Source organism: Panthera pardus, unplaced genomic scaffold, assembly GCF_024362965.1.
Source record: "Panthera pardus isolate Hobbes unplaced genomic scaffold, ASM2436296v1 HiC_scaffold_10, whole genome shotgun sequence".
NCBI classification, from domain to species: domain Eukaryota; kingdom Metazoa; phylum Chordata; class Mammalia; order Carnivora; family Felidae; genus Panthera; species Panthera pardus.
This window is the reverse complement of record NW_026526655.1, coordinates 54,805,520-54,822,100: the sequence shown is the minus strand read 5'-3', so window position 1 is coordinate 54,822,100 and position 16,581 is coordinate 54,805,520. Positions and strand designations below refer to the sequence as shown.

The following is a 16,581-nucleotide window of genomic DNA, read 5'->3' as shown; positions in this document are numbered from 1 at the left end:
TTGAGAGAGAGAGTGAGCAAGTGAGCAGGGGAGGGGCAGAGGGAGAGAGAATACCAAGCAGGCTCTACACTCAGCGCAGAGCCCAACACAGGGCTCAGTCTCATGACCAGGAGATCATGATCTGATCCAATATCAAGAGATGGACACTTAACCAACTAAGCCACCCAGGCGCCCCTAAATTTTTTTTTTTTTTTTTTTTTCTATTTCAATCACCTGTATTTGGTTTGTGTAGTTTTGGAGGCTAAACATTTTGCAAACTGAAAATGAAAGGCCTGAATTAAATTGAAACAAAATCTGCAAAATGTAATAAAATGACTTTATGACTTCACAGTTTATATTTAAGTTCTTTTAAAAAAGAGACATATAGGGGCGCCTGGTTGGCGCAGTCGGTTAAGCGTCCGACTTCAGCCAGGTCACGATCTCGCGGTCCGTGAGTTCGAGCCCCGCGTCAGGCTCTGGGCTGATGGCTCGGAGCCTGGAGCCTGTTTCTGATTCTGTGTCTCCCTCTCTCTCTGCCCCTCCCCCGTTCATGCTCTGTCTCTCTCTGTCCCAAAAATAAATAAAAAACGTTGAAAAAAAAAAAAAAAAAATTAAAAAAAAAAAAAAGAGACATATAAGGGGCGCCTGGGTGGCTCAGTTAAGCGTCTGACTCACAGCTTGTGAGTTCAATTCCCGCATCAGGCTCTGCGCTGACAGCTCAGAGCCTGGAGCCTGCTTCGGATTCTGCGTCTCCCTCTCTCTCTCTGCCCCTCCCCTGTTCACACTCTGTCTCTCTCTCTCAAAAAATAAATAAACATTAACAAAAGTTTTTTTTTATAAAGAGACATGTAAGTAATTTAAGAGCAAGTTCATAAACAGCTGAAGTATTTTGGGTGGCTAAAATAAAGGATTAAAATTCCTATGCCAAGAGAGACACAAAGAAGCCCTAGAGAATTATAGTAAGGTGATCTCTTTTATTCCCAGAAAAAAGTTTAGTGACTATATACATGTATGTATGTGTATATATATATATATACTATATAAAATCTTTTTTTAATAAAAGAAATGTGGATACATTTTTTAGGAATCTACATTTCAAAATAAAATAGTAGAGCTTTTACATTAGAACTAATGCGAACTGATCTGTTAATAAAACAAAGCTCTTAATTTGACCAAAAAATACTTAGTAGCAAAAGTATAATATTATTTGTCCTTAAGCAGTGTTCCTATATTCAAATCATGAGTTTACAGATATAGAAAGGATCTTGAAAAGGCAACCAATTCTCTGCATTTGGACATGAAAGCAATGAGACTACACGTATTAGGACAAATGTACATTTCAAAAAAAAAAGCAAACTTGAAGGTGGACATGACTCCTTCACCCAGTTCAGTATTTAGAAGACCTCACTGTAGGGAAAGTTTCCTCATATATACCTTAATTCTCATACGGTCATTTGAACGTACAGCTGTTTTTTCTGTCCTTAGCAAAAAAAGGAGACCGACTAATCATTACTGTCTGTGTAACAAGAAGACTTTGTCTCCCCAGTGACTGTTAACAGAATTCTCCTTTAATGACTTTGATAGAATACATGATTTTTTGTTTGTTTTACTATTTATTTACTATTTTTACTATTTTACTATTTACTGTTATTCAAATGCATTTGCCTTCTTATTACTTCAGTCAACCTTGTGACTCTTTGTTAAACTGAATCCTTTTTGAATTATTTGCCTTCACACCTTTGAAGTTTGATTTGCATTGAAGCTTTGCTGTCACATTCGATATTATTTTTTAAATATTGAAAAAAAATGTCATAGAACAATGTACTTCCCTGTGCTTTATTTCTAACCCATTTTGGACATTTTCTAAAAGTTTTATTCTAAGAACTCAAAATTAATGAAGAATTATCAGGATAACATAAACACACTGTTTTGGGGGGCAGAATATATAGCTCAATTTAGGTAAATGGTAGTTTAGGTCTATCTGAACAGTCACCTCAGTTTTTACTTACAGTGAAAATTTGGGACATAGAAGTGCTAACACTGAGAGTTGGTTATTTCCTAAAACTTAATGTGTATTTGCTCACATATGTGGATAACCTCTGAGCCCTCTTTCTTGTCACAACTGTCAGCTGCACTGTAAATAGTCCACTTGGCATTCCAGAATTTGCACAGCTCAGAACACTTGAGGGTTAAAAATAGCTTTGGAGAAATGCTTGAAGAGCAAGTCTACCCAGAAGTTATCTCAACCACTTGATCAACTGCCTGAAATGGAATTTCCATCTTCTCCTCTTAATCCCCTTATATGCAGAGCACTAGAGAACACGGAGAGAATTAGTCACAAAACTTAATGTGGGCTGTTGTTGCAAGGCGTCCAATCAAAAGGCCTTTTTGATCCCTCTTGTCTTCCAGTTAATCAAACAAACTAGTACTAATAGCTAATGAGCATTTGCCTTCTCCTCAAAAAACTAAAACCTTATTGTATTTAAAACTTTTATTTCCATTTCAATAAAAATACCAACAGATTAAATCCAACAATGATGTGAAGAATCTGCTTTTCAATTTAAGCAGAAATCAGGCTAGAGTAGGTAAGAGAAAGGGAAAGGAAGAGGAAGGGACATAAGAGCAAAGAACAAGGAACATCCGAGTGAAGTTGGAGAACATGAGAGAAAGAGAAGAGCAGGACATGGCAAGGCGCCCGCCTTTTACCTGATCGCTGGGCTCGAGTTTCTTCCCTTTGAGATACCATTCCACTGGGATATCCTCATAAGAGAGCTCACAGTCAAAGGTGGCTGTTTCCCCTGCAGTCACTGTGACATCCTTCAGAGGTCTCAGAAGACCAATTACTCGTGCTTGGCGAGAAGAAGGAAACAGCTCAGGATCACTCATTTTGTAATTCCAAAAGCATAAATACACTTAGTTATTCATCTCCATGGTTGCTTTCTTCAAGAAGGAAAGAGCCGTGGGACTGGCCACTATTTTAACTCGCATGTGAACGTGGCCCCTCAGTGCTGAGAAGGGGAGAGCTGGTGGCCGGACAGTGGGTATTTGTAGGGGCCCTTTCGTTCTGATATCCAAGGTCAGCAAGAAATCTGCGCTGCATCTGTCTCTCTGCCAGGCATCAAGTTCCTCTTGCTACATGTGGTATGTGACTTCCAAAATAACTAAGACTGTGATTGGGAGAGGACGAGGGGCCCTCAATCACATAGCCTGTCCATATCCATCAAACACTTTGCACCTTCCAAAAATGTTAGCCCAAGCACCCTGCCTCCCTTCTTCAGTCTGAGATGCCCACACAGCCAAGTTTTTCTGTAGTGCTGCAGTTGTAACAGCCACGGGGGTATGTGGTCTTCAAGAGTTCTGAGTTAGATTCTTATTGCATGCATTGCGACTTTGAATGGAAGGATTGCACAGTAAGAGAATCTGACTCACTTATTTTTATTTTGTTCCAATGGCCAGCAAGGTCAATGAAATGTCCAAAACTTTGGAAATGGAACCATGTGTGTGTTAGGATGTCAAGAAAGCCAGTGTCTGTACCTTAATAATGTTTTCTAATTAATTAAATAATTCCAATTAATTGCATGCACATTCATTTTCTGCAAAAGTACATCCTTCCTTTTCAGCAGAAACACCTATTACTTACGTTTCACTCGGAGGTGGGCACTAGATTTAGCATTGGCAGCTTGGAAATCCACCCCGCCTGTCTGGTCCAGGCGGCAGTTGTGCAAAATAAGGAAGTGCACTTTGCCTTCTTCCTTGATCTCACAATCCTGTGCCAAAAGAGAAAAAAGGTTTCACAGGAAATAAGCTTTGGTATTTTTTCTGAGACTATCAGAGCTTAAGGAATGTTACAAATAACTAGTGACAAGACTTGATGTAATTTGAGCTCTTTTTCATGAAATAAAGCTTACAGGAAATATCAAGAAAGCGAACTTTCTTTTATCTGTAGAATTCTGAACCAACTAGCAGCATCACAGAATATCTACAACCTATACCACTATGCTGGATCAAAAAGAATGCACGATTTGTGTGGATCTGTAGATCCTAATCTCTCTCTTTAGGTCTGATAGAGAACCTGATAGCATGTTTTAAATGCCCTGCATGCATTCTGACTTGTTGCCTGTCCTTTTTTATTTCACACAGCTCCTCTAGGTGTTGACAAGTTCAGAAATAGCCTTACAGGTGTTTGGAGTAGTGCCTCTCCCTTGAGTTTCCAGTTGGCATGGATGTCCTCTTCAGAGATTTCAGTTTCAAAGCGGGCCGTCTCAGTCTCCATCACCTCTACGCTGTGCAGGGGTCGCACCATTTTGATCTCCCGATCTAGAAAAGTGAAGGGTCAGCATGCGTCATTAGCCTCGGGCAGAAATAACCCCAATCAGCTTCAAGAGTCAAACTCATGGAAATTCCTTACCTTCAATGTTGAGCTTTCCTGAGGTCTTATCTGTCCCACAGTCACAGGTATACTGTCCAATATCTGATTTCAAGGCTTTCTTTAGGATTAATATGCGCTTCTTGCCATCTGCCTTGATAATAGCATTTTTAGATGGTTTTATTTCTTTGCCATCCTTAAACCATGTCACTGGTGCATCTGCTTTGCTGATTTCACACTGTAGAACCACTTCATCTTTCTCTACGGCAGTGTAGTCTTGAAGCTTTCCGGTAAAGTATGGATCTCCCTCTGCAAGTAAAGTATAAGTGAAAACATTCCATTAACCACTGAAGAAATGCGGTCCCTTGGAAAGTTTAAGAAGCAGCTCACAGTTCTGGGCATAGTTTAAAACTGTACCCAGCTTTTGCTTATTTGACATGCTTATGTTCAGAAGTTGTCTAAAGGTTAGAAAGGGAATCAATGCATGTGATCTGTCAAGATCTAATCCATCTATATTTTAAAGTATGTTATTAATAGTGGTTTGAAAGATACTATGAAATTTAGCTTCAAATATGATTATGTGTTCCTTCATTGCTCGGCTAAATTTCTAATTCCTTAGCAAATCTATTACCTCTAGTTTACCTTTAAGCTTTCGGATTCATGTTATTAGTTTTTCTTATATCAATCAATAGTTCACCTGTAATAGTTTCTACATGTTAGACCTCATATGTAATCTGCTTGATATTAAGGGGCCAAGAAAAACAATGATTTTTTTTAATGTTAGTGCTGTGTTTCCTCTCTTATTAGAAGTTGGAAGATACCCTTCTGAAATAATTTTGATGAAGTAAGGAGATGGGAAGTACTTCTATTCCTATTTTAAAGATGATAGGGCTCAATAATTAGGAGTTTTATTTCTGATTTCAATTGGTTATTTCATGAGCCCAAATCTATATTACTTGAAAGTCCTCATATTTTTAGGTAAAAATATTTTAGAAAGAGGCTTGATAATGTTTGTGATAGTTTCTTAAGGACAGCACTGCTTTCATGCAATATAACACTCAGAAGACTGTTTTATATGATAGATACTCCACAAATTTCTGTTGAATTTAATGTAATAAAGTTAAATAGAAAACACCTACCAAGCACAGTGAGTTTAGCTTCTGAACTTAGCCCCATAGCTTCGACTTTAATTTGCGAGGTATCGTCAATAGAGAGGTCTCTGAATGTGATGGAATGAGTTTTCCCTTCATCGTCCATCCAGACCGATCTGCTGGTATGCAGGCGCTGGTCGTTTTTGAACCACTTAACTCGGATGTTATCGTGGGACAGGTGCACAGTGAACACAGCAGTTTCCCTCTCTTTGGCTGTTACATCCTTGAGTGGGGTGAGGAATTTGAGTCGGATTCCTATCAAGAAAAAAAACCTCATTAATTCCAGCCCTTAAGGAGGAACTATAAAAATAAAAGCTAAATAAATAAATAAACAAATAAATGTGGTCTATTTAATAAAAGAATATTTACCTTCAATGATCAGTTTGCCACTTGTGTGTTTATCTTCGGCTTCAAACATGTATTTTGCTTCATCTTCAAAAGCAGCTGACTTGATCACCAATGAATGTCTGGTGCCATCCTTTATAAGCTCAAATTTGTCATCACCTGTGATTTCCTGGGTTCCTTTCAGCCAACGGAATGTTTTGGGCTCCCTGGATACTTCACACTCAAACTTAGCCTCATCTTTCTCAAAGACTTTAACATCACTGAGAGGGGTGATGAAGATGAGTGGCAGTTCTGCAAGAAGAGGGTGATGTGGATAAGCCAGATTAGGCTTCCATTCATGACCCCTGATCAAGTCAGGGTCTCGAAGTCTTGCAAAGAAAATAACAAAAGGGTGGCTGACAGGCAGAGCCTACCTTTCACTTTCAGATTGGCTGCAGATTTAGCATTGGCAGCCTGGAAGGACACCTCCCCTGTCATATCCAGTTGGCAGTTATAAAGGACCAGAATATGCTTCTTCCCATCTTCAATGATTTCACAGTCCTGTTCGGAGTGAAAGGCAAAAGGAAGGAGCAAGAAGAACATCATTTTCATAACTGGTTATCCTTACCAATCATCAAGACATTGTAAACCAGAAGTATATCTTTTTTTTCCACCCCAAACCACCAAGCACGCCCTGCGTGTGTGGTCAGATAATCTTGACTTACAGGGGAAGCAGTTAAAGGCTCTCCTTTCAACTTCCACTGGCCATGAACATCTGGTTCTGAAAGTTCAATTTCAAAGCGAGCTGTTTCACCAACAAACAATTCCACTCCATACAGAGGTTTTTCCACTTTTATTAGTCGAGCTGAAATCCCACAGAAATTTGTTAGGATGACTGAACAAATAAACTTCATGTTCAGATAGCATGAGTTTAAAATTTTTGAGCGACTCACCCTCAACAGTAACATTGGCTTTTGTCTGGTCGGTGCCACAGTCACACATATATTCGCCTTTATCTTTAAGTTCTGCCTTTTTGATTTTTAAGATGCGGCACAGGCCATCCGTCTTGATAGAGTATTTCGGTGAAGCTACAATCTCTTCGCCATCTTTGAACCATTTCACTGGTACGTCTTTGCTCACCTCACACTTGAGAATAATCTCATCCTTCTCAACTCCAGTTTTGTCGTGTAATTTCACGGTGAAGTAGGGATCGGCCTCTGTGAAAGTGGTTCAGCAGATTGTCAGAAGCATGTGAAAATTCGAGTTTATGAGAATTACAAGTTGCAAAATATGTAAGGACCGCCCACTCTCACTGTCCCCAAAGCAGCTATCTAGTTATCATTGGTCAGATTTACCTAAGACCTTCAGGTTTGCAGTGGAGCTCAGGTCCTTCACTTGAGCTTTTATCTGGGATATATCGTCCAGCGTCACCTCTCTCATTTCCAGCTTGTGGGTCTTGCCCTCAGATGAGATGAGTACAGTCCTGCTTGTGTGGAGTTTGGCATCATTTTTGAACCAGACAACATGCATCTTTTCATGTGAAAGCTCACAAACAAAAGTTGCTGTTTCGCCTTCTTTCACCGTTTGGTCTTCAAGAGGTGATATGAATTTCAACCTTATACCTGCAGTGGAAGCGTGGAGAATTTGCTTAGACATACAATTTACCTTCAGAAATATTCCACTCTAATCTGCCAAGGTCAAAAGGAACCATTTCACATAGCATTTATTTATTCGTCCTTTCAAATGGAGTCATCCTTAATTAAAAAAAAATTGAGGGGCTTTTTTTGGTGGCAATTTGACAGTAAAGTTGTGGTGCCACTTGGAACTTATTGTTATTAGAACTTGGTGTTTGCAGCATAAGCCTTGACAGTTGGCTTTTCTTTTTGTGATGCAAGTACCTGACTTAAGCTTTGATTGCCAAGCATCTACCTCAGAGATGGCTATCCTGAAAAACACCTTGCCAGCCACAGGGCTAGATAAGGAGCTAGACTGGGTCCCTCCCCAGCACACCCCACAGCCTCCTCTGTTTTGGGGACCTTGGTTGATTTTGATAACTGACCAAACAGCCAGTTTGAGCTGCATGTTTTTTCTCTTCCCTCACTTAAAAAAATTTTTTTTTAATGTTTATTCATTTTTTGAGAGAGAGAGAGAGAGAGCACAAGTGAGAGGGACAGAGAAAGAGAGAGGGAGACACAAAATCTGAAGCAGGCTCCAGGCTCTGAGCTGTCAGCACAGAGCCTGATGCGGTGCTCGAAACCACAGACTGTGAGATCATGACCTGAGCCAAAGTCAGACGCTTAACCAATTGAGCCACGCAGGTGCTCCTTTCTTCCCTCACTTTAAATTCCTGCTCTTATGTTTTAAATTTACCAATAAAGAGTGAGCCCATAAAACCACAGACCCTCAACCTCAATAAAAGTGGAACCCCCAGGTCCACTCTCTACCCCTCACTCCCTCTTCCAAAACACACACACACACACACACACACACACACACACACACACACACACACACACTTCTGGCACTGTGGCCCATTGTGCTATGTAATTTCCAGGTCCTGTGAGTAATAAACCTTGTCTCTTTTGATGTTTCCTGATGGGTGCTGCTGAGTGCATTTTGCAATCATAACAAGAACCACAAGGGGTGGTCCAGCCATAACACTGGTTGTTGACAGGCTGGGAATGGCACACACAGCATTCTATCTTTAAAGTCATATGTCTGTGTGTTTAAATGTAGGATATTCTAGCCAGATCTCATCTCATCAGCTCTTACCTGTAACAAATAATCGTGCTGAGCTCTTCTTGCCCTCCACCTCAGCAGTATAGACCCCTTCGTCACTGAATTGAGAATCATTGATAACAAGAATGTGTTTCTTTCCATCAGCAATGATATCAAACTTGTCAGATGCCTTGATTATATCAGGTCCTTTAGACCATATAACATTCGCCTCTCGAGTGAGAACACATTCAAATCGAGCCTGTCGTCTTTCTGGAACAGTGACATCCTTCAGGGGCACAGCAAAGTCAAGTTCGATTTCTGAAAATCAAACATTAAGAATGAGGTTTTTTTCAGAATGCCCAGGGCTGTGTAATGAAGTTGAGCCCACCTCATGCACTCTATAAGGCCATACCTTTTACTGTCAGAATGGCAGTTGTAAACGCATTAAGTGCCTGGTAAAGGACTTCCCCAGCTTGGTCCAGTTTGACTTTGTGCAAAGTTAAGAACCGTTTTCCACCTTCTGCTTTGATTTCACAGGTCTGAAAAACAATGGTCTTAGTTAGCATTTGGATGAGATAATTTCCCTCAAGGAGAAATGTTTCAGATACAGATGTCTAAAGATATCATAAAAATTACTAATAAAAGTAAGTAAGGGGCGCCTGGGTAGTTCAGTCAGTTAAGCAGCCACCTCTTGATTGCAGCTCAGGTCAAGATCTCACGGTTTGTGAGTTTGAGCCCGACATCGGTCTCTGCACTGACAGTGTGGAGCCTGTGTGTGATTCTCTCTCTTTCCCTCGCCCTCTGCCCCTCCCCCCTTCGTGTCTTCTCTCAAAATAAATAAGTAAACTTAAAAAATAAGGAAAAAATCTTGACATAAAATATTAAAAAATTGCCTGAGCTGTCCACAAATAGTGCATCAAAGTTCTCCCCCCCTACCTTTGAGACTTTAGAACCCTGAAATAACTCCATCATTATTGAACCAAATCTGAATGTTAAATCTGAATATACAATGTGGACATTTTATGTGACTGACAATTTAAAACCAGAAATGACTCACAGGTGAGGGCCGCAGAAGTTCTCCCTTCAGTTTCCATTGTCCAGGAATGTCTGCCTCTGAGATTTCTGCATCAAAGCTTGCACTTTCTTTCTCGTAAATGGTAACATCCTCTATTGGTTTAAGCAATTCAACTTCACGCTCTGTATTGGTCAGGGATGAAAAATCATAATGCTTTCAACAATCTGACAATGCTTTGGTTTCTTTCTTCTTTCCCCTTTTTTATTTATTTATTTATTTATTTATTTATTTATTTATTTATTTATTTATTGATGTGTTGTTTTGCCTTATTTACACACAAAACTTATCTTTTAGAATAAAAGTAAAGAGTGTTATACCTCCAAGTGTCAGCTTTGCAGGGTATCTCTTCCCTTCAATTTCCACTGCATATTCATCAATATCTTCTGGTGTAGCATTCTTGACTTTGAGGAATAGCTTATTTCCTTCTTTTACTATCTCAGTCTTATCATTTGGTTCCAAGGGGATTTCATCATATCCCTTGAACCACTTAATGTTTGGAGTATCCTTTGCTATTACACAGGCAAAAACGGCTGTCCCCTTGGGTTTCACATGCTGATCTCGGATAGGTTTCACCAGCCAGTCTCTAATGACTTCTGCATGAAAATGAGGTCAGAAAAACACTCATATAATATAAATACCTTGCTTAGTAAATTTTAGAAATAGAAAAAAAAAAACATTCTCAAAACCGGAAATAATTAATTTGTTATGATGTGTTGCTATTCCCCCTCTTAGGTAAGGTACAAGGTTTGGAAATAAAGTTCTCTCTTCCATTTTGTTAACATAATGAGCAGTACTAATAAGTATAATAAGCAGAACAAAATTTCCTGGCAAAGTACTAACCTACTACTTTGACACAGGATGAACATTCCAGGTTGTTGGCATTTTCCACAGTAACTGTGTATGTTCCAGCATCATGGTCATCTGCATCATTGATGGTCAGGGCTCTCATCAAGCCAATGATGCCGGGCACAATTTTGCCAGGTTTCTCCACCACAATCTTCCCATCCTTCCTCCAGACCACATCACGCTCTTTGTTTAACTCACAGCTCAAGTACAGTGGCTGTCCTTTTACCACCGTGACCTCCTCTTCAAGTGTCTTTACAAAACGCACGGGAAGTTCTGTGGGGAATTTCAGTATTAAAAATCTGCAAAGACTTTCCAATTACATACAATATTTTCAATGATATTAAACAAACGACTCTTTTTGGTGTTGTCCAAAGTTACAATAAAAATGGCTACTGAGGTTTGTTGTATTAAAATGTAATAGGGACCATATTTAGAAGACTGGAAATTACCTTCTACAACAAGCTTAGCCGTGGAGGTCTTCTCCTTATTTCCCAAACGTAACACACAGGTGTATTCGCCGGCATCAGAAAGCTGGACATCCATAATATGCAACTTTCTGTCTTTACCATCTGCGATGAATCTGTGCTTTGGGCTCTCACGGATATTGCTACCATCTTTCATCCAGCTTGTAATTGCAGTGGAGGGGGAGACTAAACACTCAAAGATTGCAGAAGACCCAACTGACTCTGCTTCAGTCAAGACGATGTCTTTGATTTCTTTCACGAACTTCAGTGGCACAGCCTTTAGCTGGTACGTGAATGGGGCTTCATCGGGAGGTTTCTCCCCACCACTTCCTGGTCTTAACTTTTTCCTTTCAACTTCTATTGGTGAAGGAGTCTTTTTGGCTACGCCTGATTCAAAATAAAGTTAAAAGTTGATTTGGCATTTTCATTAGGGTCAGAAGGGCATACCTAGCTGTCTGCTGGGTAATACCACTGGTAGAGCAACTTGAAGACAAGAACAGAAAACTAAAGACTAAGCAATTGAAAAGTCAATTGAATTTATACTGCCTTCTTTCAGATAGGAAAATGAGATGGTATAAGGAAGCCATGAATAATAAATGCTCTTCGTTTTCTCAAGTTTTAAACCAAATATAAAATGTCCCAATTAATGTCTAATTATTTTATCTGTCATGTATAAATATCAAACATATGAAGAATGAACCTAAGAACGTATGGGGTTCATTATGCTAAAATATAATTGGTTATATATAATACCCACTTGAATAATATTAGAGTTATAGTACTTGAACTATCAGAAGACATATTCGTTTTAGCAGAATCAATTGGGAATAATGAAAATTGTTATAAATTTTAAAACTTTTTTCCTCTTTTTTTTCTGTAGTTTTTTTTTCTTTTGGCATTTTATTTTTTTAAAATAGAATTTATTGCCAAATTGGCTTACATACAACACCCAGTGCTCATCCCAACAAGTGCCCTCCTCAATGCCCATCACCCATTTTCCCTCTCCCCCACCCGCCCCCAGACCCCAATGTTTATAGCAGCACTTTTTTTCCCTCTTGAATGTAAAGTTTCCCAGAGTGAAAGGTTACAATTGAGGTGCAGGGAAATGACTCTTACCTTTGATGGGACCTTTCGGCTTGGCAGCTTCCTCTTTAGGTGCTTTGGCTTCTGAGATACAAAGAAAATTCAGCATTTAAACAATTTTTAGATCTATTTTATGTGTCATAGTAAACCATGCAGGGTGAATCATATTCTTTATTATAAATATTAATGCATGAAGAGAAATTGACTTTATTTATATGACTTCGATGGACAATACTTTGCTACTTCCAAGAAGGCATATTTTGATCAGTATCATTCTGGTCAATGATGTGACCAAGCCAAATTACCAACATATTTAGGATTTAAAAATCGCTTTCAGCAAGTGATTTTATTCTTCTCCCATTTCTGGGAGAAGGCTTACTCTTGCCTTATGAGGAAGTTTTACTCTTGCGTAGCTATGCAAAGTATTTGATATGATTTTGTATGTGTTGGGTAAGTGAATCGAGGAAAGAAGTTTTTGTCAACAAGGAATCAATGTAGGCAAAAGGGAAATGGCCCAGAAATTACCAAAAGCCTATTTTTTTTTTTTAATGTTTATTATTTTCGAGAGAGACAGAGAGCAAGCATGGGAGGGGCAGAGAGAGAGAGACACACACAGAATCGGAAGCAGGCTCCAGATACTGAGCTGTGAGCACAGAGCCCCACGGGGGGCTTAAACTCACAGACTGTGAGATCATGACCTGAGCTGAAGTCAGCTGCTTAACCAAGTCACCCAGGCACCCCAAGTCTATTTTTTGTTTTTGTTTTTTTAACTGGGCAGACAAATCCAGTAAAGACTGAGGAAAGAGGAGGGTCTACGTGTTACACACATACGGATTCCTTTGAAGAGTTCCCTTAATCAGACAATGAACTAAGGCAGAAGTAAGACAGTTCCTCTATTTAGAGTTTAATGAAATTATTAATGTGGCAAAATATAAACTATAGAACCAACTCTCTAGTTTCAGCCGCTGGGAGTGTGAGAAAAGCTTCATTTTTATGCACATTTAATTAGCTCACTGGCAGTTAGGATCCTTTCCTGAGCTAATGAAAGGTATCACATTGCAATTATAAAAATTTAACAGAATAATGCCTAAATCATAAATATCAGTGACAAATATATTAATATAAATAAATATTAAAGTTAAACTACAACCCAAAGAATACAGTATATTGTCTGTCATTAAACATAATGAAAAATTTATTGTGCTTTACTATATGCCAGGTGGCACTGTACTGTTTTATATATATTTAATCCTTACAATGATCCTATGAGGCAGATATAATTATGAATCTGATTTTGCAGACTAGGAAATTTAGAATTTAAACAGGTTAAATAACTAGCCAAGGATCAAATAGTTAGGATACATATTTATCAATGATCAATACATATCAAATCATTTTTGGTTTTGAGATTATCATCAAGTGACAAACTACTAATAGCTTATGTACAATTTATAAGTAACTTAAGTTTGTACCTGAGATAGTTAATGCCACAGAGTTAGTACATCTAAGAAAATTACTATTGACCTAAAGTCTTATATAGATTTAAAGGCTGAACTACATTGTCTTTTTTTGGTCTCTCCTTTTTTTGTTGTGGTAAAATACACCAACATAAAATTTACCATTTTAACCACTGTAACAGGTATACAATTCAGTTGCATTAAGTATATTCACAGTGTTATGCAATCATCATAACACTGAACTTTTCCTGAACTTTCCTGAACTTTCTCATTTCTTAATATGCAGTCTTTTTTTCCTGAACTTTCTCATTATCTTAATATGCAGTCTTTTTTAAAGAAGGAGAAATGTTTCCTACAGGTCACATGGGGGAAATTTGAATATCCACAGGCTGCCTAGATGTATGTCCTTAGAGAGTCTGTCTGTCTCCTTTGTTTTCATCAGCCTTGAACATATTCATTTCTTAATTTCAAAAGCATATAAAGCAATGATGCTTTGAAGGAATGTATATTTCAATCAAAACACAGTATGTACCCATGGGTGACAGATTAGTTTGGTAAAGGACATAAGATGATAAAAATTTAATCAAGAATTTATACACACCCCTGCTCCCCCACCTTGATGATACCTACATTTCAACAAGAGGGCTTGAATTTTAATGAAGTATGAATACTTTTATTAAGCCATTAAAACAAACAAGCAAAAAGAAAACTATAGAACAAATACCTGCTTTCTTTCCAACTACTGGTACGGTCACTGGGGCAGCAATGGGAGTTGGTGCGGGCTCCACAGGAGGCGGTTTGATTATTTTCACTTCTGTAGAGAGATGTCCATTGCATTAATGTATCCATTTTTCTCTTCCTAAAATCTCATTTAGTGGCCTATTTGCCTTTTCTGATATAATTTTAAAAATTTTAAATCACTAGTTTTTCAGAGAATAATATGTTCTAACTATAACATAATCTTTGTATAGTATAATATATTCAATATATTCCAATATACTTAAGTATATTGAATAAAATAAATAATGTCTAAAGATATATTGGGACATTGGAAATCTTTTGATGCATGTGGACATTTACTCCCTTTTTAAATTAACTACATATTTGCTTAAAAAAAAAAAGAAAAGAAAAGAAAAGAAAATCGCAGGTCCAAAATGGTGTCATTTGATCAAGTTCTCAAAATGGGACTTTATACTCGGTCTAATTGCAGTTTCAACCTCCCTCCAGAAATGTGGCCTTCACTGGTAAGTCAGGAGATTTTTCCTCCCATCAGCACCAAAGAGTGGGTCACCTGGGTCCTCTCTAACCCCCAAAGAAAGAAAGACATAATATGCATGATAAAAACCCCCTGCTTTTTCCCCCCTGGCAGACAATCTCCTTGGGAACAATCCTTTTTTGAGCTCATAACTGTTTGCCTCCACCCTCTGCATATAAAAACCTCCCATTTTGTACAACTCAGGTGCCTCTATTTGCTAGACCGGGTGTTGCCCCATTCATTAATCATGTAGCCAATTAGATCTTCACATCTGCTTGGTTGAATTTTGTTATTTGACATGTTATTTGTAACGAAGCCTGCTGTTGGCACTGAGGATAAGTTTGCTTACCTGGTTCAGGCTTTGGTTTTGGTTCAGGTCCAGGGAGAGGTATTGCTGGCTTAATTTCAGGCACTAAAATAATTCACAATAGTAAGCAGGTTATCGCAGTATTTTGGAAGTTTTTCACAAATTCAAACCAAAATTGGACAGACTTAATAGATCTTGGGATATACTAGAATTTATACACATACAGTCATTAAATCAAGTATTTGATCTAAGTTTATTTTGCATTTGAAACAAAATATTTGGAAAATAATAGTAGAGCATCTGATTGGTTCTAATGTTGTCATTCATCAAATTACCCATTTCTTTCCTAGCGCTTAAAACTTATTTATTTGATAAATGGGTGGTCATTAGCCAAGTTCACATAAAAGTGAAATGGTATAGAAAATTAAAGCCATATGTGATGAGCAGATTAAGGTCATGTGTTCCAATCTTAATGCCAGTGTAATGGTATTTTAAATGATGCATATTTGCATTTTTAGAGACTAAGAAAGTGCCAATAAGTTTGTACCTTTTACTGGTTCAGGAACTTTCCTTTCCCTTTTCGTAACAGCTGGAGGTACTTCAGCCTCTTCAACAGCTTTTGGAGGTGGCTCTGGTACTTTAAGATAGTAAGATTATTTTCTAGTGTTATTTGAATAGTTAGAAATCAATTGACCTGAAATAATCAGATCAAACTATCTTTCAAAAGCTCCATTAATGGCTTTTAACAAAACCTTATACTGTATCAACTAATTTCTATTTTCTCTTCTTGACTCTGCCTCAATTTATTTGCCTTTCTCTTATTCCATCCACTTGGGTCCTAACTCCGTCAGCTTCCCCTGTCTAAATCACTTCCATAACAGTTCCCAATAAATACATCCTTTGAAAATAGACTAATGATAAAAATCAACCCACTTAAAAGCCCCCAAATTCTGTGCCACATTTGCTGACATGCTCCCATTAAGTTATTTTGTAGCCATTTTGATTATTTCACAATCATTTCTACCAGAAGGACCAGTGGCAAAGTACTAACAACAATGAAGTACAGGGACATACATGAATGGATTTGAAATAACTATAAAGATATTTAAACAGAAAGCAGACAATGGAAAGCACAGACTATTTCACAGATGATATATGAAGCTGTGTTTATATTTAACTCCGATAATGTTTACAAGATAAACCTTTTGTTAAATGTCCATTTTGTTAAAAGAGAATTGTTACTGAGATTCCTACCTGGTTTTTTAACTTTTTCTAGTTTTTTAGGTTCTACTTTAGGTTCTTCTTCTTCAGGCCTCTTTCTTAGAACTTAAAAGACAAAAAGGTTTATATGTAAACCAAGACAAACAAACTAATGAAGATGTTGAGCTAGACAAATGCAAATAGTGCACAAAGCAAGGAAAATGAAAAGCATGCCACCTGGTGCACTGGGCAATTAGCATTTATGCTAGAAGTGCTTGTTTTTAAGAAAAAAAAAATCAAAGGTTGCTATCTTAATTAGAATAACACTCAGAGTCACTTTATATCCATGTACATAG

At 38.0% G+C, this 16,581-nt stretch overlaps 1 protein-coding gene across 1 annotated transcript in view; it reads right to left on the bottom strand.

Moving 5' to 3' along the window:
* TTN (titin) overlaps nucleotides 1–16,581 on the bottom strand; it is a 277,219-nt gene that overhangs the window by 101,223 nt on the left and 159,415 nt on the right. The window contains exons 187-207 of the mRNA XM_053907301.1: nucleotides 16,280–16,351; nucleotides 15,573–15,662; nucleotides 15,068–15,130; nucleotides 14,188–14,277; nucleotides 12,040–12,090; nucleotides 10,909–11,310; nucleotides 10,454–10,732; nucleotides 9,931–10,206; nucleotides 9,596–9,735; nucleotides 8,951–9,077; nucleotides 8,593–8,856; nucleotides 7,176–7,442; nucleotides 6,774–7,037; nucleotides 6,546–6,685; nucleotides 6,255–6,381; nucleotides 5,866–6,132; nucleotides 5,485–5,751; nucleotides 4,388–4,654; nucleotides 4,157–4,296; nucleotides 3,620–3,746; nucleotides 2,686–2,828 (exon numbers count right to left, since the gene is read on the bottom strand). Coding sequence (XP_053763276.1) covers nucleotides 2,686–2,828; nucleotides 3,620–3,746; nucleotides 4,157–4,296; nucleotides 4,388–4,654; nucleotides 5,485–5,751; nucleotides 5,866–6,132; nucleotides 6,255–6,381; nucleotides 6,546–6,685; nucleotides 6,774–7,037; nucleotides 7,176–7,442; nucleotides 8,593–8,856; nucleotides 8,951–9,077; nucleotides 9,596–9,735; nucleotides 9,931–10,206; nucleotides 10,454–10,732; nucleotides 10,909–11,310; nucleotides 12,040–12,090; nucleotides 14,188–14,277; nucleotides 15,068–15,130; nucleotides 15,573–15,662; nucleotides 16,280–16,351 — 3,863 coding nt within the window. The remainder of the gene's footprint in view (nucleotides 1–2,685; nucleotides 2,829–3,619; nucleotides 3,747–4,156; nucleotides 4,297–4,387; nucleotides 4,655–5,484; nucleotides 5,752–5,865; nucleotides 6,133–6,254; nucleotides 6,382–6,545; nucleotides 6,686–6,773; nucleotides 7,038–7,175; nucleotides 7,443–8,592; nucleotides 8,857–8,950; nucleotides 9,078–9,595; nucleotides 9,736–9,930; nucleotides 10,207–10,453; nucleotides 10,733–10,908; nucleotides 11,311–12,039; nucleotides 12,091–14,187; nucleotides 14,278–15,067; nucleotides 15,131–15,572; nucleotides 15,663–16,279; nucleotides 16,352–16,581) is intronic.